The sequence below is a fragment of the Acipenser ruthenus genome, chromosome 10 (assembly GCF_902713425.1).
Source record: "Acipenser ruthenus chromosome 10, fAciRut3.2 maternal haplotype, whole genome shotgun sequence".
NCBI lineage: Eukaryota > Metazoa > Chordata > Actinopteri > Acipenseriformes > Acipenseridae > Acipenser > Acipenser ruthenus.
In genome coordinates, this window is record NC_081198.1 from 243,854 (window position 1) to 268,041 (window position 24,188).

Here is a 24,188-nt window from a genome sequence, read left to right on the forward strand (position 1 = left end):
TCTCTCCGTGTCCCTCTCTACCTCCCCTTCTCGCCCTGCTCCTCTCTCCCTCCCCCTGCTCCTCTCCCCCTGCTCCTCTCCCCCTGCCCCTCTCTCCTCCACTGGGACCCTTGCTTACCCTCTCTCCCCCACAGGGACAGCATGCTGATGTTTGAGGAGCTCTCTGATATCTTCTCTGACAACAATAACTACCTGACGAGCCGAGAGCTGCTGATGAAGGTGAGAGCAGGAGTAAATATGTGTGTGTGTGTGTGTGTGTGTGTATCTAGACCTGCTGTAACTACGTGTGTGTGTGTGTGTGTGTGTGTGTGTGTATCTAGACCTGCTGTAACTACGTGTGTGTGTAGTGTTGTAGTGTTGCAGTGTGTGTGTGTGTATCTAGACCTGCTGTAACTGTGTGTGTGTGTGTATCTAGACCTGCTGTAACTCTGTGTGTGTGTGTGTGTGTGTATCTAGACCCGCTGTAACTGTGTGTGTTTGTGTATCTAGACCTGCTGTAACTCTGTGTGTGTGTGTATCTAGACCTGCTGTAACTCTGTGTGTGTGTGTGTGTGTGTGTGTGTGTGTATCTAGACCTGCTGTAACTCTGTGTGTGTGCGTGTGTGTGTGTATCTAGACCTGCTGTAACTCTGTGTGTGTGTGTGTGTGTGTGTGTGTGTGTGTGTGTGTGTGTATCTAGACCTGCTGTAACTCTGCCTGTGTGTCCCAACAGGAAGGCACTTCCAAGTTTGCAAACCTGGAGAGCTGCGTGAAAGAAAACCAGAAACGCACTCGGAAGAGGCTGCAGCTGCAGAAAGACACGGTGAGTGAGAGGAGAGATCCAGGGATTAAGGGATCCAGGCAGGGCGTGCACACTGACTGCAGAGAACTACACTGTACTGCACTGAGACACAAGAGATCCAGGCAGGGCGTGCACGCTGACTGCAGAGCACTACACTGTACTGCACTGAGACACAAGAGATCCAGGCAGGGCGTGCACGCTGACTGCAGAGAACTACACTGTACTGCACTGAGACACAAGGGATCCAGGCAGGGCGTGCACGCTGACTGCAGTGAACTACACTGTACTGCACTGAGACACAAGAGATCCAGGCAGGGCGTGCATGCTGACTGCAGAGAACTACACTGTACTGCACTGAGACACAAGGGATCCAGGCAGGGCGTGCACGCTGACTGCAGTGAACTACACTGTACTGCACTGAGACACAAGAGATCCAGGCAGGGCGTGCTCGCTGACTGCAGAGAACTACACTGTACTGCACTAAGACACTTCCTGACTGAGCCAGAGTTCACAAAGAATCGCATTCTGGGGGACAACCTGGGCAACGAAAAAAACACACATTCTGAATTTGTGTTAGTAAACTCTAAACATTTCTAAAACAGTGGCTCCCTATTCAGTAAGCAGTACTAGAAAGCTATGCTAGCAATACTGAATGCACTATAATGACCTGTTTAAGGAAGCCACAGCCAGGTAAAGGATGAACGCACTGAGTGAATGATTGGGCTGATCCTGGCTGAAAGTTTAATTCATGGCTACTTGATGTGGTTTCAGCTCGACTCCCCTGGTAGTCAGTGGGCTGTTTGTGTGAACTGTGCTGTGAACTGTGTGTGTTTGTGTGTCTCTGCAGGGAGCCATGCAGGGCACTGTCCCCTATCTGGGCACCTTCCTGACAGACCTGACCATGCTGGACACTGCGCTGCCAGACTACGTGGAGGTACAGACCGGCTCTGCTCTTCACTGTCGATCCTCCTCCCCTCCCCTCCCCTATCCTCCCTCATCTCCTCCCTCATCTCCTCCCCTCCCCTCCCCTATTCTCCCTCATCTCCTCTCCCCTCTCTTCCCTTCTCCCCTATCCTCCCTCATCTCCTCTCACCTCTCTTCCCTTCTCCACTCTCCTCCCTCATCTCCTCCTCTCCCCTATCCTCCCTCATCTTCTCTCCCCTCTCCTCCCTTCTCCACTCTCCTCCCTCATCTCCTCCTCTCCCCTCCACTGTCCTCCCTCATCTCCTCTCTCATCTCCTCCTCTCTCCCCAGCCCTGCATTATTGATAACGTATGACAAATCGTCCACTCACTGTTCAGGATTTTCCCATCATCCTGTGTATAGATCACGTGACAGGTTATTTAAGACACTTGATCCTTTGTTCTGTGTCTTCATGTGCACTCGTCCCTGCAGTGTGGGGGGTCCTGGGTTCGAGTTGCTCGGATTAACACAGGTTTGGTTTTGTTTCCACAGGGTGGTCTGATTAACTTTGAGAAGAGACGGAGGGTGAGTTTGCACTGATATGCCACTGCAGGTCAGGAGTTTAAAAGTAGTGAAGACATCTTTGCTCTTGTGAAAGGAAGGCCTGGTGCCGGGTCTTGCACTCCCTGACGCTGCTGCCCGTCTCTCTCTCTTCTCTCTCTGTCTCTAGGAGTTCGAGGTCATTGCGCAGATCAAGCTCCTGCAGTCCGCATGCAACAGCTACTGCCTGAGCGCCGACCAGGCCTTCCTGCGCTGGTTCAGGAGCCAGCAGCACTTAACTGACGAGGAGAGGTGAGGAGCGTCTCAGGCTCTTAATACTCATTCCTAACAAGAGTGGGGTGCTGGACCACACTGCCTCCTTCCCAGTGCCTCAGCTATAACCACTAAGCCACACTGTTGGAGCTGAGGGCCTGGAGTGTATGGTCTATGTCTAGTCTTATTGTGTGCTTTCCCTCTCGCACTCTCTTTCTTTCTTTCTTTCTTTCTTTCTTTCTTTCTTTCTCTCTCGTGCAGCTACACCCTGTCCTGTGAGATCGAAGGTGTCACAGACAGCAGCCCCACCTCCCCGAAGCCTCGCAAGAGCATGGTGAAGAGACTGAGCCTGTGAGTATCACTTCACTGGAGAGACTGGTATGGAGAGACTGGTCTGCAAACACCCCATCAAAGACTGACTCCTCCCCGCCACGCCCCTCTCTGACTCCTCCCCTCCCCTGTCTCTCCTGGCAGATTGTTCCTGGGTACGGACGCTGTGGCCAGCAGCACGCCAGTGAAGGAGAGCCCCAAGTCGCCCCCTAGTGGCAGCTCCGGGGAGAGCATGGACTCGGTCAGCATCTCGTCCAGCGACTCCAGCCCCTCGGAGCTCGAGGTGGCCTGCCAGACCCCCGACGCACCCCTGAAGAAGGTACAGCCAGCGCTTCAATCACAGGGCCAGTCACAGGCACAGTAGCGTCCGAGGCTTTACAAAGAACGAGCCCCCAGCATGTAAAGAGCATGTAAAGAGAGGAGCTTCATTACAGACAGCCTTGTGCAGGAAAGGCAGATGTTGACATCCTGATCATACGGTACTTCTTTAACCAGGTCCATTAACCACACAGGGATTGAAAACTCAGTTCAGTGAGACACGGCAGCCAGACAGATGTGCTTGTGACAGTCCAGTGCAGCCCCGCCCCCCTCCTGACAGTCCTGTCCCCCTCTTATCTGTCCCCAGCTCTCAGAGTCCTCGTCCTGCTCCTCGATCCACTCCATGGACACCTCGTCTTCATTCCCCTCGCTGCCGGAGCCCCCCCCCACGCACAGGCGCTCAGTGTCGGGCTCCAGCGCACTCCCCCTGCCTGTCTACAACCAGCAGAACGAGGACAGCTGCATCATCCGGGTCAGCGTGCAGGCCAGCAATGGGAACCTGTACAAGAGCATCCTGGTGAGAAGAGAGGAGGGGGAGGGGGGGGAGGGGGGGGGGGGGTACAGGCCAGCAACGGGAACCTGTACCAGGAGGGGGGGGGGGGTACAGGCCAGCAACGGGAACCTGTACCAGGAGGGGAGGGAGGGAGGGGCAGTGTGTGTGTGCAGGGTTAGGGTTAGGGGTTGTGTGTGTAGGGCTGTGTGTGTGTGTGTGCTGGGGTGGGACTCATCGTCTTGGTGTTTGTTATCACAGCTCACCAGTCAGGACAAGACCCCAGCAGTGATCACGAGAGCCATGAGCAAACACAACCTGGAGAGCGAGGCGTCCGACCGCTACGAACTGGTGCAGGTCATCTCTGAGGAGAGAGGTGAGTAACACCACGCAGCCCACAGGAATACAATAAGAACAAGAATAACACCACGTAGCCCACAGGAATACAATAAGAACAAGAATAACACCACGTAGCCCACAGGAATACAATAAGAACAAGAACAACACCACGCAGCCCACAGGAATACAATAAGAACAAGAACAACACCACGCAGCCCACAGGAATACAATAAGAACAAGAATAACACCACGCAGCCCACAGGAATACAATAAGAACAAGAATAACACCACGCAGCCCACAGGAACACAATAAGAACAAGAATAACACCACGCAGCCCACAGGAACACAATAAGAACAAGAACAACACCACGCAGCCCACAGGAATACAATAAGAACAAGAACAACACCACGCAGCCCACAGGAATACAATAAGAACAAGAACAACACCACGCAGCCCACAGGAATACAATAAGAACAAGAATAACACCACGCAGCCCACAGGAATACAATAAGAACAAGAATAACACCACGCAGCCCACAGGAATACAATAAGAACAAGAACAACACCACGCAGCCCACAGGAATACAATAAGAACAAGAATAACACCACGCAGCCCACAGGAATACAATAAGAACAAGAATAACACCACGCAGCCCACAGGAATACAATAAGAACAAGAATAACACCACGCAGCCCACAGGAATACAATAAGAACAAGAATAATAATACACACGGGTAATGTCTGCAGCAATAAGCACAGAAAGCCAGGGTGTATCAATAAGCACAGCGAGCCAGGGTGTATCAATAAGCACAGCGAGCCAGGGTGTATCAATAAGCACAGCGAGCCAGGGTGTATCAATAAGCACAGCGAGCCAGGGTGTATCAATAAGCACAGCAAGCCAGGGTAAACTAGTATAATATAAGCTCTTCTTCTCTCCCACAGAGCTGCTGATCCCGGACAATGCTAATGTGTTCTACGCCATGAACAGCTCGGCCAACTTCGACTTCCTCCTGAGGCACAAGGACTGGGCTGTGGGGGGGCGGGCGGTGAAACTGCGCAGCCACTCGAGTGCCACGCTGCCACGGGCCAGCCGGGGGGGCTGCCTGAGCAACCGGCTGAGCAAGGTGACCCTGTGAGCGGGAAGAGAGAGAGGGGCAGCCACTCCACTCGCTGACACACACTCCCAGCGACACATTCCAGATCAGCTGACCCGCATTCCCCTCGGAGCTCCCTCTCTCCTGGGTCGAGCGGGACAGGATCCCAGTCCCGCAGAGGAGAGCTGGCCTGGCCAGCCCTCCCAGCAGACTCCCAGGCCCGGTCCTCGGCCTTGCGCAGCAGGGGCTCCACACAGACTGATATAGACTGATCAGAGATTGATATTTTGATATGTCAGATGTTTGGAATGTTTTGCACACGAAGGAGAGAAAGCTGCTCCTGATTGTTGTTTTCATTCGTGTGTGGAAGGAGATGGGGACAGTGAGGGGTGGATTGTATTGAATGATGGAATAAGTGATGAATAAGTTTCCTGAATGTGGGAGACTCACATGGACTGAAGAAGACTCCCGCCTTGGACTGAAGAAGACTCCCGTCTCACTTTCTTAAGTACGGATGAGGGTCCTTCCCCAGTCCTCTGGATGACGAGTGACTCCTGCGTCACTTTCTAAAGTATGGATGAGGGTCCTTCTCCAGTCCTCTGGATGACGAGTGACTCCTGCGTCACTTTCTAAAGTATGGATGAGGGTCCTTCTCCAGTCCTCTGGATGACGAGTGACTCCTGCATCACTTTCTAAAGTACGGATGAGGGTCCTTCCCCAGTCCTCTGGATGACGAGTGCTTGTAACAAGTGTTCTGATTGGCTGCTGATTGGGCCCTATTGTTTGTTTCCTTCTGTAATGAATCCACTTCCTCTGGTTTCCTATTGGTTTGTGTTTCTCTCCGGGGGGAGTGGTCAGAGCCTCGTCTTGGAGAGAGGAAGGATCTGATTGGTTGATCTTCTTCACACTGTGGAGTTAGGTGCACTTGTTTTGGGAGAGGGGGGGTGAAGGGGAGGATGGATCTACCCTAGTGCCCCACCCAGCCCGGAAATATTTTGTTTTGTAAATGTGTCCAAAAAAAAGAGTTTATAATAATGTGACAAAAGGCAAAATAGCAGAGAGCAATATTTTTCTTCAAATCTTTTTTGTAAAAGAAAGAGACTCTGACTCTTCAGCACTGAGCACATGGAGCTCCCTGTCTCTGAGACTCTGACTCTTCAGCACTGAGCACATGGAGCTCCCTGTCTCTGAGACTCTGACTCTTCAGCACTGAGCACATGGAGCTCCCTGTCTCTGAGACTCTGACTCTTCAGCACTGAGCACATGGAGCTCCCTGTCTCTGAGACTCTGACTCTTCAGCTCTGAGCACATGGAGCTCCCTGTCTCTGAGACTCTGACTCTTCAGCTCTGAGCACATGGAGCTCCCTGTCTCGGAGACTCTGACTCTTCAGCACTGAGCACATGGAGCTCCCTGTCTCTGAGACTCTGACTCTTCAGCACTGAGCACATGGAGCTCCCTGTCTCTGAGACTCTGACTCTTCAGCACTGAGCACATGGAGCTCCCTGTCTCTGAGACTCTGACTCTTCAGCTCTGAGCACATGGAGCTCCCTGTCTCTGAGACTCTGACTCTTCAGCACTGAACACATGTTTGCAGAGCCCTCTGCGGGCAGCATGCAGCAGGATGACGCTGTGAAATGATATGAAACTACCGAGACCTTCCTTTACAAATGTTTCCCATAGTAAAAGTGTAATCAAGCACTGTGAAAGCATGGTAAAGCATAGGCAAGCATTGCAAAGCACAGAGAGCTAAAGTAAAGCATATTGAAAAGCATGGCAAACCAGGGTAAACTGTGGTGAATTAATTGTATGATCATGGGGAAAAATGCAAAAGTACCATGCAAAAATACTGGGGTAAGCATTTAGAAGGGTTTCAACGGAAAAGTGATTTAGAGCTGCCTCCTGTTGGCAGGTTTTAAAAGCATTTTCACCACCGTGTTGTTTTGTGTGTCTGTCCTGACACGGGGCTGAGCAGCAGAGCAGCCTGGCTCTCTAGCTGAACTCTTTAGCAGCCCTCCTCCCTCACTGGTCAGCGATCCCTCATGTCTGTGTTTCTGTGCCTGCCCAGCCCTGGAGGAGTGGGTCTTGTCCCAGCTTGCCTAGTTAACCTGAGCCAGTCCCTTGGTTGTTTTGTTTCTCATGGTCTCCCCAGCAGAGCCAGCAGGGATGCCCATCCCTTGGTTTGTGTGTCACACAGCGCGGGTCTCCCCTCTCACTCTGCGTGTCGCACAGCGCGGGTCTCCCCTCTCGCACAGCGCGGGTCTCCCCTCTCACTCTTGCTCTCTGCTGCAGGGCTGCACATCACCCATTACCAGCTTTCATTAAAAATTAAATATTTATATTATACATATATACAGTATATACTTTTTGTAAATATATAATTGTTTTTGTATTAACATATTGTTCTGTTGTAATTTGTGTTTCCAAAAATTGAATCTGGTAGCAAAAAAATAAATAATATTTGCTAAATAATTGCCAGTGTGCTTTGATTGAGTATTTTAGGTTTATAAAGTTTCCCAGCAGGACTGTGCTGTCGTTGAGCAGGGAGTGCTGTGTGTCTCAGTGACCCCAGGTAACCCCTCTCTCTGGCTTGGTTACTCCAGCACTCCCCTGCCTGTCTAACGCTGTGTTTCACGACTTGGGATGCAGTGCCACAGTAAACGGGAACATGGCCGCCCTCATCACAGGTCTTTGTTGGAATGCTCACTGTACTCTCGGAGCCTTTGGTGGGATCCTCACTTTATTTTTAGAAGTTTCCTTCCACGCGCAACCACATCCCAGAACCTGCCGATCGTCATGGAGACCGGGGGGAGAAGGGGAAGCTGTGGGTTCCAGTGCTGAGGCACGCGCCAGGAAATGGATTCCGCTGAGCGAGGAGAATCACCATGGCAACGTGGAACCTTCAAAGTGTCGTCATGGCGAAGGGGAAGCACAGCTAGGGAACAGCAGATGATTCGTAGGGTAGGGGTGCTGTGTGTGTGCAGAGCTCAGCCGAGGAGTCCCTGAACCTGGTCCTGCTGGATGTTTATGGACTTTTCCTTCTGGATCAGTGATGAGTTTATTGGTTGCTGTTATTTGGTCACTGCAAATAATCACAATAAATAACCCTGCTTGCCCCTGTCTGTGTGCACGTTTCACCCCAGTGCTGGTTTGCTTGCTGTGGAACGCTGTGCTGTGCTCTCTGCTCACTCAACACATTTCCCTGCCTGTCAGCATGTGGTTTTGCTCCAGTTCTATGCTGTAAGCATTTTTTTTTTTTGGTTAAAAGTTATTCTATTTTCTTGTTCTGCTATAAAAATAGCATTTCTTCCGCTCATCATCAGGTTTCATGAGGAAGCAGTTGGATGCAGCCCTTTCGTTCCTCTGGGTCGCTGCTTCTGTCTGCGCCGGGCTGGGCGTGTCGTGCCCCCCCCCCCGTGCTTTACTCTGTGAAGGTGTCCCGATACCTGCAGTTCTGTGGAGTCCAAGCCGCCCTGTTTCACTTTGCTGTCCCAATACTTGTTGCAGGTGGGTGCAGGTAGGTGCTGGGGAAGCTGTCTGTGGTTTTCTGTGGGAAGGAAGGAATGCCCTGCAAGCAGAAACAAGAGTGTCTGTAACACTGGAAATCCCGCCAAAGCTGCTCAGCGAGAACAAACGTCTCCGTTTGCAACCTGCTGCTGTGCTGCGTCGCTTGACAACTCGTTTGTTTATCTTTAATATTTCTGTATTTTATTTCCTGCATGTTTAAGGGTTAATCAGTAGAGCCATTCCTGCAGCTCTAACCACTAGACACACTCTGCCTCCCTCCCAGTCCCTCAGCCCTAACCACTAGACACACTCTGCCTCCCTCCCAGTCCCTCAGCCCTAACCACTAGACACACTCTGCCTCCCTCCCAGTCCCTCAGCCCTAACCACTAGACACACTCTGCCTCCCTCCCAGTCCCTCAGTTCTAACCACTAGACACACTCTGCCTCCCTCCCAGTCCCTCAGCTCTAACCACTAGACACACTCTGCCTCCCTCCCAGTCCCTCAGCTCTAACCACTAGACACACTCTGCCTCCCTCCCAGTCCCTCAGCTCTAACCACTAGACACACTCTGCCTCCCTCCCAGTCCCTCAGCTCCAACCACTAGACACACTCTGCCTCCCTCCCAGTCCCTCAGCTCTAACCACTAGACCTCACTGCCTCCCTCCCAGTCCCTCAGCCCTAACCACTAGACACACTCTGCCTCCCTCCCAGTCCCTCAGCCCTAACCACTAGACACACTCTGCCTCCCTCCCAGTCCCTCAGCTCTAACCACTAGACACACTCTGCCTCCCTCCCAGTCCCTCAGCTCTAACCACTAGACACACTCTGCCTCCCTCCCAGTCCCTCAGCTCTAACCACTAGACACACTCTGCCTCCCTCCCAGTCCCTCAGCTCCAACCACTAGACACACTCTGCCTCCCTCCCAGTCCCTCAGCTCCAACCACTAGACACACTCTGCCTCCCTCCCAGTCCCTCAGCTCTAACCACTAGACACACTCTGCCTCCCTCCCAGTCCCTCAGCTCTAACCACTAGACCTCACTGCCTCCCTCCCAGTCCCTCAGCCCTAACCACTAGATACACTCTGCCTCCCTCCCAGTCCCTCAGCTCTAACCACTATACCTCACTGCCTCCCTCCCAGTCCCTCAGCCCTAACCACTAGACACACTCTGCCTCCCTCCCAGTCCCTCAGCTCTCGACCATACTGGAACAGCTCTTCCTCCCTGTCCAAGGTCAATGCATCCCACTCCCACTCCCACACAGCACAGGAAGCCAACATTTCTGTTTGGAGATTAAATCGCAGATTCATTGTTCTGTTGTGCAGAAGACAAACGAGGAGGGCCTGCCTGACAGCAGGAATCAGATTAGATACAGAGAGCTTGTGAACAGTGCTGGCTTTCAGGGTAGAGGTGGAGGAGCTGACTTTATATATAGTTTTCGAAAAACACATCATCACAGCAGTGAACTCAGAGAGCACTGCTGAACTGAACCACAAAACTACAGAGCACTGCTGAACTGAACCACAAAACTACAGAGCACTGCTGAACTGAACCACAAAACTACAGAGCACTGCTGAACTGAACCACAAAACTACAGAGCACTGCTGAACTGAACCACAAAACTACAGAGCACTGCTGAACTGAACCACACAACTACAGAGCACTGCTGAACTGAACCACACAACTACAGAGCACTGCTGAACTGTCCACAAAACTACGGAGCACTGCTGAACTGAACCACACAACTACAGAGCACTGCTGAACTGTCCACAAAACTACAGAGCACTGCTGAACTGAACCACAAAACTACAGAGCACTGCTGAACTGAACCACACAACTACAGAGCACTGCTGAACTGAACCACAAAACTACAGAGCACTGCTGAACTGAACCACACAACTATAGAGCACTGCTGAACTGAACCACAGAACTATAGAGCACTGCTGAACTGAACCACAAAACTAAACCAGAATTCAGGCAGGCAGAGAGACTGCATAACACTGTGTAACAATTATTATTTTTTTTTTGTTCCTGGGTAGTAAGTGTTATTTCCTAATTGCTTATGCCTCAAAAGTATAGAAAATGGCTGCTATTCCCCACAAACTTTGCTTTTGTGACCAGGACAGTGATATTTTGAAATTTACCTATTTCCAATGAGAAAACGGGCGAATTTGTGTCTTTTCGTTCAGTCAGAAAAAAACAACATATGAATCCAAATTAACATGTATTTATACTAAAGTAATACAAAAATGACTACAAAAGATTTAGAAGTGAATAGTTTTTCGAGATTTACGATTATACTGTAAATCACTTTCACGAATCAGCCCCCAAATGTAGTCTCCCATCATGTTCTCGTTATACTGTCCTTGGTAGCGGCGTTCAGAGTCCAGTATATCCTGGTGGAAGCGCTCGCCTTGCTCCTCCGAGTACGCTCCCATGTTCTCCTTGAATTTATCAAGATGAGCATCAAGGATATGGACTTTGAGGGACATCCTACAGCCCATTGTGCCGTAGTTCTTCACCAGAGTCTCAACCAGCTCCACATAGTTTTCGGCCTTGTGATTGCCCAGGAAGCCCTGAACCACTGCGACAAAGCTGTTCCAAGCCACTTTCTCCTTACTAGTGAGCTTCTTGGGGAATTCATTGCACTCCAGGATCTTCTTTATCTGTGGTCCGACGAAGACACCGGCTTTGACCTTTGCCTCAGACAGCTTAGGGAAGAAGTCTTGAAGGTACTTGAAGGTTGCCGACTCCTTATCTAGAGCTCTGACAAATTGTTTTGTCAAGGCCCAATTTGATGTGCAGTGGTGGCATCAGCACCTTCCGGGGGTCCACCAGTGGCTCCCACTTGACGTTGTTCCTCCCCACAGAGAACTCGGTCCGCTGTGGCCAGTCCCGCCTGTGGTAGTGCGCCTTGGTGTCCCTGCTGTCCCAAAGGCAAAGATAGCAGGGAAACTTGGTAAAACCGCCTTGAAGACCCATCAGGAATGCCACCATTTTGAAGTCTCCTATGACCTTGATGCCATCTCAGAAAAATGCAGATATGTATCCACTTAGGCAGCTGGAACTAAACTGAACTGGTGGGCTTAAGACCCCTGTATTTATACTACTATTTATATTACTGGAAAGTTCTAAAAAGTTCTAGAAGTTACTCCAAGTTTACTCAGCACTGAATCTATCTGGAATGTTCTGGAAAATAGGTAAATTTCAAAATATCACTGTCCTGGTCACAAAAGCAAAGTTTGTGGGGAATAATAGCCATTTTCTATACTTTTGAGGCATAAGCAATTAGGAAATAACACTTACTACCCAGGAACAAAAATTGTGTTACGTAGTGTAATCTACTAAAGATTTGTGATTTAAATAAATAAATAGTTTATCAGATTCTAACCAGATACAGTGTGGGATGTCTCCAGGAGGCTGTGATTAATGTTTGGAGAGGACTTGGGGGAAATCAAGGCAGTTTTCTTGTGACAGAGACAGAAGACCTGTTGAATGTAAGCTGGTGTAGGTTCTGGTGCATTTTTAAAAGAGTATCCTTATTAAATCTAAAAAAAAAGGCAGGGTGAATTATCATTGCAGACATCGGGGGTGAAAAAAACTACAAATAATCTTCAGAGATGAGGTGCTGTGATTATACAAACCAGAAAGAGAGAGATCACTTTAACTAACCCCTTAATTAAAGCACTAAACGTGTATCGGGTCCTATTACTGCCGTCACAGCAAAGCGTTCCAACCCTGAGTGATCATAGCAATGCTGGAGCTCCCCCTGGTGGAGGCAGGCAGCAGGTGCAGGCTGCAGGGTGACCATGCTCCAGATCAATACCTGCAGTGCTGCAGCCCCCTCTGGTGGACACATGCACATATCAGACTGGGTGCTGTGTGTGTCACTATTGCTAGCCTTTCTCATTGACTGGGGTTTAATCAAAGATCTGATTGATCCGTGGTTTAGACGTTATAGCACCATTTATATCAAGATACAAGGTTCTGGGTCTGTGTTTTTAGTGAATAGATTTATAAAAAGCTGTTGATAAAGATACAGGCTGAATTGACAATATAAATAAACGGTGTGTCGAGATCACTGGAAACAAATAAGAGCAACTAGTCTTGAAGAGCTGTTCTGAGCTCCCTCTGCAGGGAAACCCTGTTCATAGAGTACAGATTCTAGGGTAAATCTATTGATTATCAACCTGAAACACTACGGTCTAAACACACCTGTCTATAAAATAGCCTGTGGGACTCTGCCCCGCTTCGTCCTGTTGGTCCTTGCAGCCTGTGGGACTCTGCCCCGCTTCGTCCTGTTGGTCCTTGCAGCCTGTGGGACTCTGCCCCGCTTCGTCCTGTTGGTCCTTGCAGCCTGTGGGACTCTGCCCCGCTTCGTCCTGTTGCTCCTTGCAGCCTGTGGGACTCTGCCCTGCTTCGTCCTGTTGGTCCTTGCAGCCTGTGGGACTCTGCCCCGCTTCGTCCTGTCGCTCCTTGCAGCCTGTGGGACTCTGCCCTGCTTCGTCCTGTTGCTCTTTGCAGCCTGTGGGACTCTGCCCCACTTCGTCCTGTTGGTCCTTGCAGCCTGTGGGACTCTGCCCCGCTTCGTCCTGTTGGTCCTTGCAGCCTGTGGGACTCTGCCCCGCTTCGTCCTGTTGCTCCTTGCAGCCTGTGGGACTCTGCCCCGCTTCGTCCTGTCGCTCCTTGCAGCCTGTGGGACTCTGCCCTGCTTCGTCCTGTTGCTCTTTGCAGCCTGTGGGACTCTGCCCCACTTCGTCCTGTTGGTCCTTGCAGCCTGTGGGACTCTGCCCCGCTTCGTCCTGTTGCTCCTTGCAGCCTGTGGGACTCTGCCCTGCTTCGTCCTGTTGGTCCTTGCAGCCTGTGGGACTCTGCCCTGCTTCGTCCTGTTGCTCCTTGCAGCCTGTGGGACTCTGCCCCGCTTCGTCCTGTTGGTCCTTGCAGCCTGTGGGACTCTGCCCTGCTTCGTCCTGTTGCTCCTTGCAGCCCGTCGATGCAGCCAGAGGCTTGTGATTGAGTCAGTGGTGTGAAGCCTCCTGTGCTTCCTTCGCTTGAGAGCTGAAAGTCAGAAGCAGGGTAATCGAGAGCAAACAGCAATAGGCTGTGTGTGTGTGTGTTCAGCTTTTATAGCCCTTTTCTGTTGGAAGGTCAGTTTCTGGTCAGTATGTGAATCTTCACTCTTTATTAAGAATCATGGGATTTTGTCAAGTTCCGTTGTACTTGGGCCAGTCGGAAAAGGAAAGTGTTAAGTTCACACATAGAGTTCTGTGGTGATCACCTTTATTCGAGGCTCTGCATCTGTCAAAGTAAGTAAGGGTGTCTGCTAAGAAATTCATAATAATAATATTATTATTATTATCATTATCATCTGTCTCGTGAGAAATGGCTTCCACTGTACTGGCACTTTTCTAGTTCTTTATTTTAAACTGTTCTTTTAATTAACCCTGTACAGGGTATCGGTCCCACGAATACACCAGTATTGTGCTGAGGGGATGTATTATACACTGGTATTGTGTTGAGGGGATGTATTATACACTGGTATTGTGTTGAGGGGATGTATTATACACTGGTATTGTGCTGAGGGGATGTATTATACACTGGTATTGTGTTGAGGGGATGTATTATACACTGGTATTGTGTTGAGGGGATGTATTATACACTGGTATTGTGCTGAGGGGATGTATTATACACTGGTATTGTGCTGAGGGGATGTATTATACACTGGTATTGTGCTGAGGGGATGTATTATACACTGGTATTGTGCTGAGGGGATGTATTATACACTGGTATTGTACTGAGGGGATGTATTATACACTGGTATTGTGTTGAGGGGATGTATTATACACTGGTATTGTGTTGAGGGGATGTATTATACACTGGTATTGTGCTGAGGGGATGTATTATACACTGGTATTGTGCTGAGGGGATGTATTATACACTGGTATTGTGCTGAGGGGATGTATTATACACTGGTATTGTACTGAGGGGATGTATTATACACCGGTATTGTACTGAGGGGATGTATTATACACTGGTATTGTACTGAGGGGATGTATTATACACTGGTAGGTATTGTACTGAGGGGATGTATTATACACTGGGAAAGAAGAAGACACAGTGAGCCGGAGTGGAGACAGACAGTGTAGAGAGCAAAAGGACACCATGAGACAGTCACAGTGTAGAGAGCAGAAGGACACCGTGAGACAGAGTGGAGACAGACGCGGTGTAGAGAGCAGGAGGACACAGTGAGCCGGAGTGGAGACAGACGCAGTGTAGAGAGCAGGAGGACACAGTGAGACGGAGTGGAGACAGACGCGGTGTAGAGAGCAGGAGGACACAGTGAGACGGAGTGGAGACAGACGCAGTGCAGAGAGCAGGAGGACACAGTGAGACGGAGTGGAGACAGACGCAGTGCAGAGAGCAGGAGGACACAGTGAGACGGAGTGGAGACAGACGCAGTGCAGAGAGCAGGAGGACACAGTGAGACGGACTCGGGACAGAGTGGGGGTAGAAATAACAAGCCAAGACCGCTCAGTCTCTTAAATCAACTTATTTTAATTCAAAACTGAAATGATGTTCATTCACAGAGCAAAAAATATCAAGACAGTCTACCTAGTGCACACCCTGTGGAAAGGCAAAGAGGAATATAGAGTTCAGCTTGATTATCAAGAATACACCGTCCACACGAGAGAGAGAGAGAGAGACTTGAAAAGGACTGTGAGGGAAGAGAAGAACTCTGTAGGGATGTATCTGAACTGTCTCTGTAGTGATGTACTCTCTGCACCCCCACCCCTACGCCTCTCTCTCTCTCTCTCTCTCTCTCTCTGTCTCTCTCTCTCTCTCTCTCTCTCTCTCTCTCTCTCTCTCCTCGGCAGGTTGTCAGGAGTCCAGCTCTGTCCCACGTTGCCCCCTCATGGCTGCGGGGTGTATCGCAGGTACTTCTTCCCTGATGGCAGGTCCTTGGTGTAAACGCCGGCAGGAAACAGCTTGGCGGCCTCGTCCTCGGGAATATTGGGAAGCACCATGCAGCTGTCACCAAGCTGTGGAGACGGGCGCGTGGTTAGAACAGGAGCGCATCGCAATGCGATCCGTCCCCAGCTCTGTGTGCGAGGCATTGCCTGAAATCAGCGCACCACACATACTCTGCAGGGATGGAAAGACGACTCCTACTGCACAGCAGATTCACCCAATCCAGGTTTTACTAACAGCTTGGTCAGCCACAGTGTATATAGGTAACACGCTCAGGTGTTTCTTGTTAAATTCACAGTAAAACCAGGAATGGATCAAACTGCTGTGCAACAGGAGTCTTATTTCCATCCCTGTAGTGTAATCTATACCGCGCAGCTCTCTGTGCTGCTGAAGAGATCCCGTCTCGCTCTCTCTCACCTTCCAGTCCACGGGCGTGGCCACGCGCTTTTGCGCAGTCAGCTGCAGAGAGTCCACCGTGCGCAGGATCTCGTCGAAATTGCGCCCCGTGGTGGCAGGGTAGAGAATCGACAGCTTCAGCTTCTTGTCAGGGCCAATGACAAACACCTGGGGGGTGGGGAATAGTTAAGACAGACAGACGCACACACACACACACAGCCAGCACGCTCTCATTTGCTTCTCTACACAGGAGGAGAGTCTACTTCCAGTCTACTCGTTCATATTCTTCAGCCTCGATCTTCATGACTGCCAAAACAGTAACGCAAGACTCCCATTGCACAGCAGTGTGATCCACTCCTAAACAGACACACCTGAGCTTGTTACCTATACACTGATGTGCACTGACTCTAGTCAGGCTTGTACTAACTCCTGGAACGGGTGAAAGCGCTGTGCAGTAGGAGTCTTACTCCCATCCCTGCAGCGAGACAGCGGGTTGGGGGTCGTGTCACTCACGCAGCGAGCGGTCAGCGGAATGCCGTCCTTGTCCTTCTCATCGGGGTCCAGCATTCCCAGCTGGACGGCCAGCTCCCGCTTCTCATCCGCGATGATCGGGAAAGGCAGCGTGGAGTCGGGAGCCTCTCCGTTATAGGCGACGATGTCCTGAGAGAGAGGGAGGGAGAGTCAGGCAGGGACTCTTATTTTGTGTGTCTTTAGTAAGCTGCTCTGTGTGGCTGTATCATTCCCAAGAAACCTGTCGCCATGGCAACGGGGTCAACATCCAACTGTTGAAAATACAGGCAATGGAAGTGACTTGTGCAATCCTGGGTAATGAGTAATGACTTTGTAAACACACAGCTGCAGAAGTCAGCATGCAGAGTGGAGAAGCATGGCAGGTAAACTACTGCAATACCGAGCCCACTCACCAGTGAACAGTGATGCAGATCTGCGGGGTCGAGTGCCAGTCAATGCAGGGCTGAATTCCATTCTGAAATCAAGCTGACATGTTCAGATTTCTTTCCTTCTTTGATGATTGTGTTTTTTTGGGGGGGTAGGGGAGCGTTATGGCAGCTTTGTCAGTATTTTGTTTGTAATTTCTGTATTAGTTTCTGGTGCATGTACATCATGAATGGAGTGTTTCTCCTTTCAGAAGGACGGTCGCTCTGCTCCCTACCTTGCTCCAGGCCAGGTGGTCCTGCACGCTGTCGATGGACAGAGCGATCATCTTCACGCTGCGCCTCGCAAACTCTCCTGACAGCTTGGCCGCGCGACCCAGCTCTGTGGTGCACACCGGGGTGAAGTCTCGAGGGTGAGAGAACAGGATACCCCACCTGCAACACACACAGGAGTGAGACACGCACACACACACACAGGAGTGAGAAGCACACACGCACACAGGAGTGATACACACACAGGAGTGAGACATGCACGCACACAGGAGTGATACACACAGGAGTGAGATACACCCGCACACAGGAGTGAGACACACACAGGGAGTGAGACACATACAGGAGTGAGACATTCACGCACACAGGAGTGAGATACACACACAGGAGTGAGACATGCACGCACACAGAGGGAGCGAGACACACACACAGAGACACAAACAGGGAGCGAGAGACACACACACACAGGAGTGAGACATGCGCACACAGGAGTGAGACACACACACACAAGAGTGAGACATGCACGCACACAGAGGGAGCGAGACACACACAGGAGTGGAACATGCATACACACACACAGACACACAGGAGTGAGACACACACACACACAGAGACACAAACACAGGGAGCGAGAGACACACACACACACGGAGTGAGACACACGGATTGAGACACACACACAGGAGTGAGACACACACACACGGAGTGAGACACACACACAGGCACATAGTGGTTTAAGTATAACAGGGCAGGGATAGAAAGTTCTACTCGTCCTGCAGCCAGTCCTGAGTTCAGATCTCCCCTTGTTCAGGTGTATTACTGAAATCAACAGGAGCCAGGAGTTTGAACAGCCAGCCTCCCTGCTAAATGTGCTCTGAATGAACTGATCACCCTTGAATGAGCCTCACCTGTGAGTCTGCAGGTTGACTGTTAGGAGGTGTTCATGCAGCTGGAATGGAAGAGACAATATGTTTAACAGGGGCTGCTCAAACTCCTGGATACTGAATCATCTCAATCACTTCCTTGATGATAGTTCAGAGACCTGGGCTGGTGTGTTTCAGAAAGCTGCTGTTCTGTAAAGTTGACACAGTGGTCAGTGCAGCGCTGTGCATCAGCAGAGACAGTCACACTAACCAGCCAGACAAGAGACAATAGCCCCATTGCAGGGCCAGCTGCCTCGTGCCTCTCAGCTGTGTAACACTGACAGCTGCCTGAGCCACACGGGTCAGAATAATCCCTGAACAAGCGGGACAAACTGATCATGGGACTGCTTACAATCAAAACAAACAGAGACCCTGTGTGAAGCACCGTGCAGGGGGCAGGAGGCACTGCCCTGAGAACAGCACTGGAGCAGATAGCTGCACAGCGCGACAAATACAATACAAGCTACTAGCTACAAATACTGAACAGGGCTGGGAATAAGACTCCCATTGCACAGCAGTTTGATCTATTCCTGGTTTTACTAGGAGTTTAATAAGACACACTGGGGCTGATCAAGCTCGTAGCAAAACATGGAATGGGTGACTCTGCTCTGCAATAAGAGTCTTATTCCCACCCCTGGTGAACACTTCATGAACTGATAAGCACATTGATGTTTCTTGTTCATTTCTGGTTTATTGATGGTTAAGATTTTAGACTTCATGAAACGCAAGCGATTCCCGAGAAACAAAACCGGTCTTTTTCTGTTCCGAGTCAGAGAGTTCATTAAAGTGGTTCTGCAGCGCCTGGCCTGAGAGCTGTTCTCATATTGAATTACTGGAGCTGATGAAAGGCTTCCAGGACAATCGTTACTGACACAGAATCTCCTCGAGGCTCCACAGCCCCGGGATCTCCTGTCTCCTGCTCAGCTCTCTGTATCCGAGCTGTGGAATCTGAACCCACGCCCCACCCACCACACGCACGCACACACACCTCGCCCTGCAGAGTCCACCTGCTTTTATTATACAACAGTACACCCGGCGAGCCTCACTCTCAATTTCTAGAGAACTTCTCTTCACCTCCGTAATGAGCGCTTAACCACACAGAATCACAGATCGACCGCACAGGAAGACAAGCGAGTCAGCGTCCCAGTCTGGTGTCTAACTAGGGCAGCAGGCTCTCGGGGAACACTATTAATAAAAGCTCTTCTTTGGTCACAATCCTTACTATGTATACACCGCAGTTACTTCAAACCACTTGCAGGTTACTCATCTGCAACGTAACCTGTTAACTCCAGCTGCAAACCTGCTGCACTGTGACCCTTAGAAAAGCACAGCACAGTGGAATAAAGCACAGTGGAAGCATAGGCAAGTATTGTAATCTGTAAAGCACACAGAGGTCTCAAAGCATAGGGAAGCATTGTAAAGCACAGAGAGGTGTGGTAAAGCATAGGCAAGCATTGTAAAGCACAGAGAGGTCTGGTAAAGCATAGGGAAGCATTGTAAAGCACAGAGAGGTCTGGTAAAGTATAGGGAAGCATTGTAAAGCACAGAGAGGTGTGGTAAAGCATAGGGGACCATTGTAAAGCACAGAGAGGTGTGGTAAAGCATAGGGGACCATTGTAAAGCACAGAGAGGTGCGGTAAAGCATAGGGAAGCATTGTAAAGCACAGAGAGGTCTGGTAAAGCATAGGGGAGCATTGTAAAGCACAGAGAGGTCTGGTAAAGCATAGGGGAGCATTGTAAAGCACAGAGAGGTCTGGTAAAGCGTAGGGAAGCATTGTAAAGCACAGAGAGGTCTGGTAAAGCATGTTAAAAAAACAAATGGCAAACCAGGGTAAGCTGTGGTAAAACAGAACCATGAGAAAAGCATGGCAGTGAATTTGTGAAAATACTGAGGAAAACCTTCATAAGGGAACCAGAGAGTCACATTTATTACAGGGTTTCTGCTACTTCTGTTCTACATTTTAACTACTGGGTTTATTTACTGGCAAACAAACCAGGTCAGTGAGTCAGGGCAGGACCAACCCAGTTATTTCTGCAGAGGCGGGGGGGATGTTTCCACTTCCGTCCCACATTTTAAAAGGTGGAATCGACACCGTGTACAAACAACAACCCTGCTGAAACTCCTGATCGTTTTAATAATAATAATAATAATAATAATAATAATAATAATAATAATAATAATAATAATAATAATAAATAATAATGTCTAACATCAGCAGTATTGCCAAAGCATTTACAGTACATGACATGTGAAACAACATATCGTACAAAAAAAAAACTTTCCTTTAAATGGTAAAGGAAATAATATTTACAGCAACAATAAATAATCATATCAGTAATAACAACAATGCAATGAGATTTATAACAGTAATAAAATGAACAGCAGTTAACAGCATGGGAACCCCAGTGGTGTCTGTCTGTCTGTCTCTCTCGTTGTATAATGCAGTCCAGCCAGGCAGCGTGTTGTGTTGTGTTGTGTTGCTGTTGTGTTTCTGTTGTGTTGTGTTGCTGCTGTGTATGCAAACGCAATCCAGGCGTGTGATCGTTCGTTTTTATTTCGAATACAAACAAGCTGAAATGCAACTTACGAATCGCCGAGAAAGTCGTGGAATTGTATCTTCCCGGTGGTGGTGTCAGCCTCGAAATTGGGGAACACGTCTCCGAGCAGTACCCCCGGCATAGCTGCAGTTAAACCGGTTTAGAGGAGAGACGGAAGACAGGCGCACTCCGCTACGCTGAGACTGGGGCAGACAGGCGGGCCACAGCACAACTAATATGACTCAATCATGGGCGGAGACTCGGCGTGCTCGGCAAATGAGAGACAAACATAGACTTACAAACAGGATGCAAGTCTTGTTTTTGCTAGGACTTTGCAACCGTGTCAGTAACTGTTCAATTGAGCGGTTTATACGGGTCATGGGTGTCCAGTCAAGTGATTTGGACGGGATGGGCTGACAGAACCACATACGACTAGCTTTGCTATTTGTACTCGTACAGTTCTGCATTCCTATTTCAGGGAGCGCTTGCCCTCACTTGCAATGGCCGCGTGCCCTCACATAGTCACGTGGTTCTGCTGTGCCCTGCGCTTGGCTGGAACAGGAAGATGACGCCGTGGTGCCAGTAACACGAATCTGCAGAGAGACGCGCTCACCTGGAAAGCAATGAAGTAGGATCTGAGGTTTCTGTTCTGTTACTGTGTTCCCAGCGCAGACAGGGCTGCGGTACAGCGAGCGACAGCAGGACATGCCTTCTCCCAAAGCAAAAAACAACGCCGGACGGTCTCCGAACCGAACCCCGTCGCCGCACTTGCTGCAGAGGCAGGGTTCGGACCCGACCTCGGCCCGGCTCAGAGCCTCCGAGAGCCCAACCCGGCGGCGCGGCTCCAACTCGGCCAGCGCCTCCGCCACCTGCCCACAGCAGCAGCTCCCGGAGGAGGACTGCATGCGGCTGAACCCGTCGTTCGCGGGGATCGCGTTGAGGTCCCTGCTCGCTATCGACCTGTGGATGTCCAAGCGGCTCGGGGTGTGTGCCGAGGAGGATTCCTCCTGGGGCAGCGTCCGGCCGCTGATGAAGATCATTGAGATCTCCGGGCACGGCATCCCCTGGATAGCCGGGACTCTGTACTGCATGTGGAAGAGCGACAGCGCCGCCGGGCAGGAGATCATGCTGAATTTGCTGTTGGGTGAGTCCCGCCCGCCTCCACAGAGCCGGCTTCTCTCTCCTCATCTCCATGCCCTGCCGATCTGCGCTCCCCTCTCCTCGCCTCCGTCCTTTCTGTGTATTGTGTAACCCGAGGCCACACCGGCGGCACGTTCCCTACCTGAGCCGCCCCCTTTCCTTCCTTCCATCCATCCATCCGTCCTCACACTTTACCTGCAGCTCCGTCAAAGCCCCACAGGAGACTGATGGTATTTTATTATGAACATTGCCTGTTACTGCTATTATTATTATTATTATTATTATTATTATTATTATTATTATTATTATTATTGACACTTCTCTAATTGTAAAGCCTCTCTCCTTGCCTGTGTAAGTGGTGTGATAAAGACTAGTTTTCCTGTCCAGTGGAGGAGACAGTAGTCTTCAGGATTTCATGGATGTGGGAACATGGCTCAAATAGCAGAATGTATTTGGATCATTGCATTATTCCTGGAAGTGGGTATGAAAATAGCCCAGCACTTTCTACATATAGCCGCTGGTTTTATCTCCATTCCTGTCATGCCAGTATGTGCACATCCTTGTGTGTTTATATTATGTCCTGTTGGAGACTCCTATAGGATAATCTAGTAGGGCACTCTATAGAGATGCTGATCCCTGTTATACAGTTCATTTACAGAAAAGGGGTTTCATGCCAATGTGTTTCCTATGAGACAGCTTACACACCACACTCACAGGTATAGCAATGTGTTTCCTATGAGACAGCTTACACACCACACTCACAGGTATAGCAATGTGTTTCCTATGAGACAGCTTACACACCACACTCACAGGTATAGCAATGTGTTTCCTATGAGACAGCTTACACACCACACTCACAGGTATAGCAATGTGTTTCCTATGAGACAGCTTACACACCACACTCACAGGTATAGCAATGTGTTTCCTATGAGACAGCTTACACACCACACTCACAGGTATAGCAATGTGTTTCCTATGAGACAGCTTACACACCTCACTCACAGGTATAGCAATGTGTTTCCTATGAGACAGCTTACACACCACACTCACAGGTATAGCAATGTGTTTCCTATGAGACAGCTTACACACCACACTCACAGGTATAGCAATGTGTTTCCTATGAGACAGCTTACACACCACACTCACAGGTATAGCAATGTGTTTCCTATGAGACAGCTTACACACCACACTCACAGGTATAGCAATGTGTTTCCTATGAGACAGCTTACACACCTCACTCACAGGTATAGCAATGTGTTTCCTATGAGACAGCTTACACACCACACTCACAGGTATAGCAATGTGTTTCCTATGAGACAGCTTACACACCACACTCACAGGTATAGCAATGTGTTTCCTATGAGACAGCTTACACACCACACTCACAGGTATAGCAATGTGTTTCCTATGAGACAGCTTACACACCACACTTATTGTCTGGAAAGGGAGCTGTTTACAGAACACTACAGCACACACATCAGTTATCAGAACAGGTGTATTTCTTGCAAGCTGTGTGATTTTAAACCATAAAGGTTTATTTATAGTATGAATCAGCAGTCCTCATGCGTTGGACTTTGTTCTGCATTGGGTTACTGTTTTGCCTTTGCTAGCATATGACCTAAAATGTTCTTGGTTGAGCAATCTATTTATTTCCGTCTCTAGTTGGATAAACACTTCAGGTAAGATAACATGTGTTATGAAACTAGATGTAAGCCAGGGATGGAAATAAGGCTCCTGTTGCATAGCAGTTTGATCCATTCCTGGTTTTGCTAGGAGTTTAATGAGGCACACCTGAGCTTGTTACTGATACACTGGGGCTAATCAAGCTCCTAGTAAAACCTGGAATGGGTGAAACTGCTGTGCAATAGGAGTCTTATCATCCAGTTTTGAAACCGATTGAAATGCACCTGTTGTGATAAGTGTTGTGTGTGCTGTAGTGTTCTGTATCCCTGTTCTGTAAAGCTGTGCAATGGCAGTCTTATTTCTATCCCTGGTGTAACTATTGCAGTAGGTTAGTTTGCAGGCATGATGGCTTGGTATTTACTCTCCTCCTCCCCTCCTCCTCTCCGCACAGCCCTGCTCCTGGACGTGGTTCTCGTGGGGATTGTCAAAGCGCTGGTGCGCCGACGCCGGCCCTCTCACAACCGGATGGACATGTTCGCCACCTTCTCCGTGGACCGGTACTCGTTCCCGTCGGGCCACGCCACGCGGGCGGCCATGGGGGCGCGCTTCCTGCTCACGCACCTGGTGCTGGCTGCGCCGGTCCGCGTGCTGGTGCTGCTCTGGGCCGTGCTGGTCGGGCTGTCCCGGGTCATGCTAGGCCGACACAATGTCACCGACGTGGCCTTCGGATTCTTCATGGGCTATTTCCAGTACAGCCTGGTGGAGGCGCTGTGGGTCTCCACCGCCAGCTTGCAGAAGCTGCTGGGAGTCTTGGGGTGATAGGGAAGGGTTGAGGGGGGGTGGGGAGGGTATGGAAAGGATG

General features: G+C 49.9%; 3 protein-coding genes across 9 annotated transcripts in view; 2 read left to right on the forward strand and 1 right to left on the reverse strand.

Moving 5' to 3' along the window:
• LOC117409859 (ral guanine nucleotide dissociation stimulator-like 1) overlaps positions 1–7,541 on the forward strand; it is a 46,609-nt gene extending 39,068 nt beyond the window's left edge. For 6 of the 7 annotated variants that reach the window (XM_059031384.1, XM_059031385.1, XM_059031378.1 and 3 more), the window contains exons 9-18: positions 135–219; positions 713–802; positions 1,629–1,715; positions 2,237–2,269; positions 2,415–2,536; positions 2,759–2,848; positions 2,972–3,146; positions 3,453–3,662; positions 3,897–4,011; positions 4,920–7,541. In XM_059031384.1, coding sequence (XP_058887367.1) covers positions 135–219; positions 713–802; positions 1,629–1,715; positions 2,237–2,269; positions 2,415–2,536; positions 2,759–2,848; positions 2,972–3,146; positions 3,453–3,662; positions 3,897–4,011; positions 4,920–5,113 — 1,201 coding nt within the window. In that variant the 3' untranslated portion in view covers positions 5,114–7,541. The remainder of the gene's footprint in view (positions 1–134; positions 220–712; positions 803–1,628; positions 1,716–2,236; positions 2,270–2,414; positions 2,537–2,758; positions 2,849–2,971; positions 3,147–3,452; positions 3,663–3,896; positions 4,012–4,919) is intronic. The other variant, XM_059031381.1, reaches the window with a different exon arrangement.
• Positions 7,542–15,113: 7,572 nt separating this feature from the next.
• On the reverse strand, positions 15,114–20,798 carry LOC117413647 (peroxiredoxin-6). The gene is made up of 5 exons (XM_034022885.3): positions 20,614–20,798; positions 17,111–17,267; positions 16,453–16,599; positions 15,961–16,107; positions 15,114–15,614 (listed from the first exon to the last, which is right to left on the reverse strand). The coding sequence occupies exons 1-5, from the start codon at positions 20,703–20,705 to the stop codon at positions 15,486–15,488; spliced, it is 672 nt and encodes a 223-aa protein (XP_033878776.3). The 5' UTR covers positions 20,706–20,798; the 3' UTR covers positions 15,114–15,485.
• A 28-nt stretch (positions 20,799–20,826) lies between these two features.
• Positions 20,827–24,183, forward strand: LOC117413640 (polyisoprenoid diphosphate/phosphate phosphohydrolase PLPP6). Its single transcript, XM_034022873.3, has 2 exons — positions 20,827–21,707; positions 23,778–24,183. The coding sequence occupies exons 1-2, from the start codon at positions 21,269–21,271 to the stop codon at positions 24,143–24,145; spliced, it is 807 nt and encodes a 268-aa protein (XP_033878764.1). The 5' UTR covers positions 20,827–21,268; the 3' UTR covers positions 24,146–24,183.
• The last annotated feature ends 5 nt before the right edge of the window (positions 24,184–24,188 follow it).

Bases quoted from the DNA above. Each gene is read 5' to 3' on its own strand.
- LOC117413640 (XM_034022873.3), top strand. From the start codon at position 21,269: ATGCCTTCTCCCAAAGCAAAAAACAACGCCGGACGGTCTCCGAACCGA. The intron at 21,708-23,777 runs GTGAGTCCCGCC...CTCTCCGCACAG, and splicing joins CATGCTGAATTTGCTGTTGG to CCCTGCTCCTGGACGTGGTT.
- LOC117413647 (XM_034022885.3), bottom strand. From the start codon at position 20,705: ATGCCGGGGGTACTGCTCGGAGACGTGTTCCCCAATTTCGAGGCTGAC. The intron at 17,268-20,613 runs GTAAGTTGCATT...TGTGTGTTGCAG, and splicing joins CACGACTTTCTCGGCGATTC to GTGGGGTATCCTGTTCTCTC. The intron at 16,108-16,452 runs GTGAGTGACACG...CCCACCCCCCAG, and splicing joins TTCCGCTGACCGCTCGCTGC to GTGTTTGTCATTGGCCCTGA.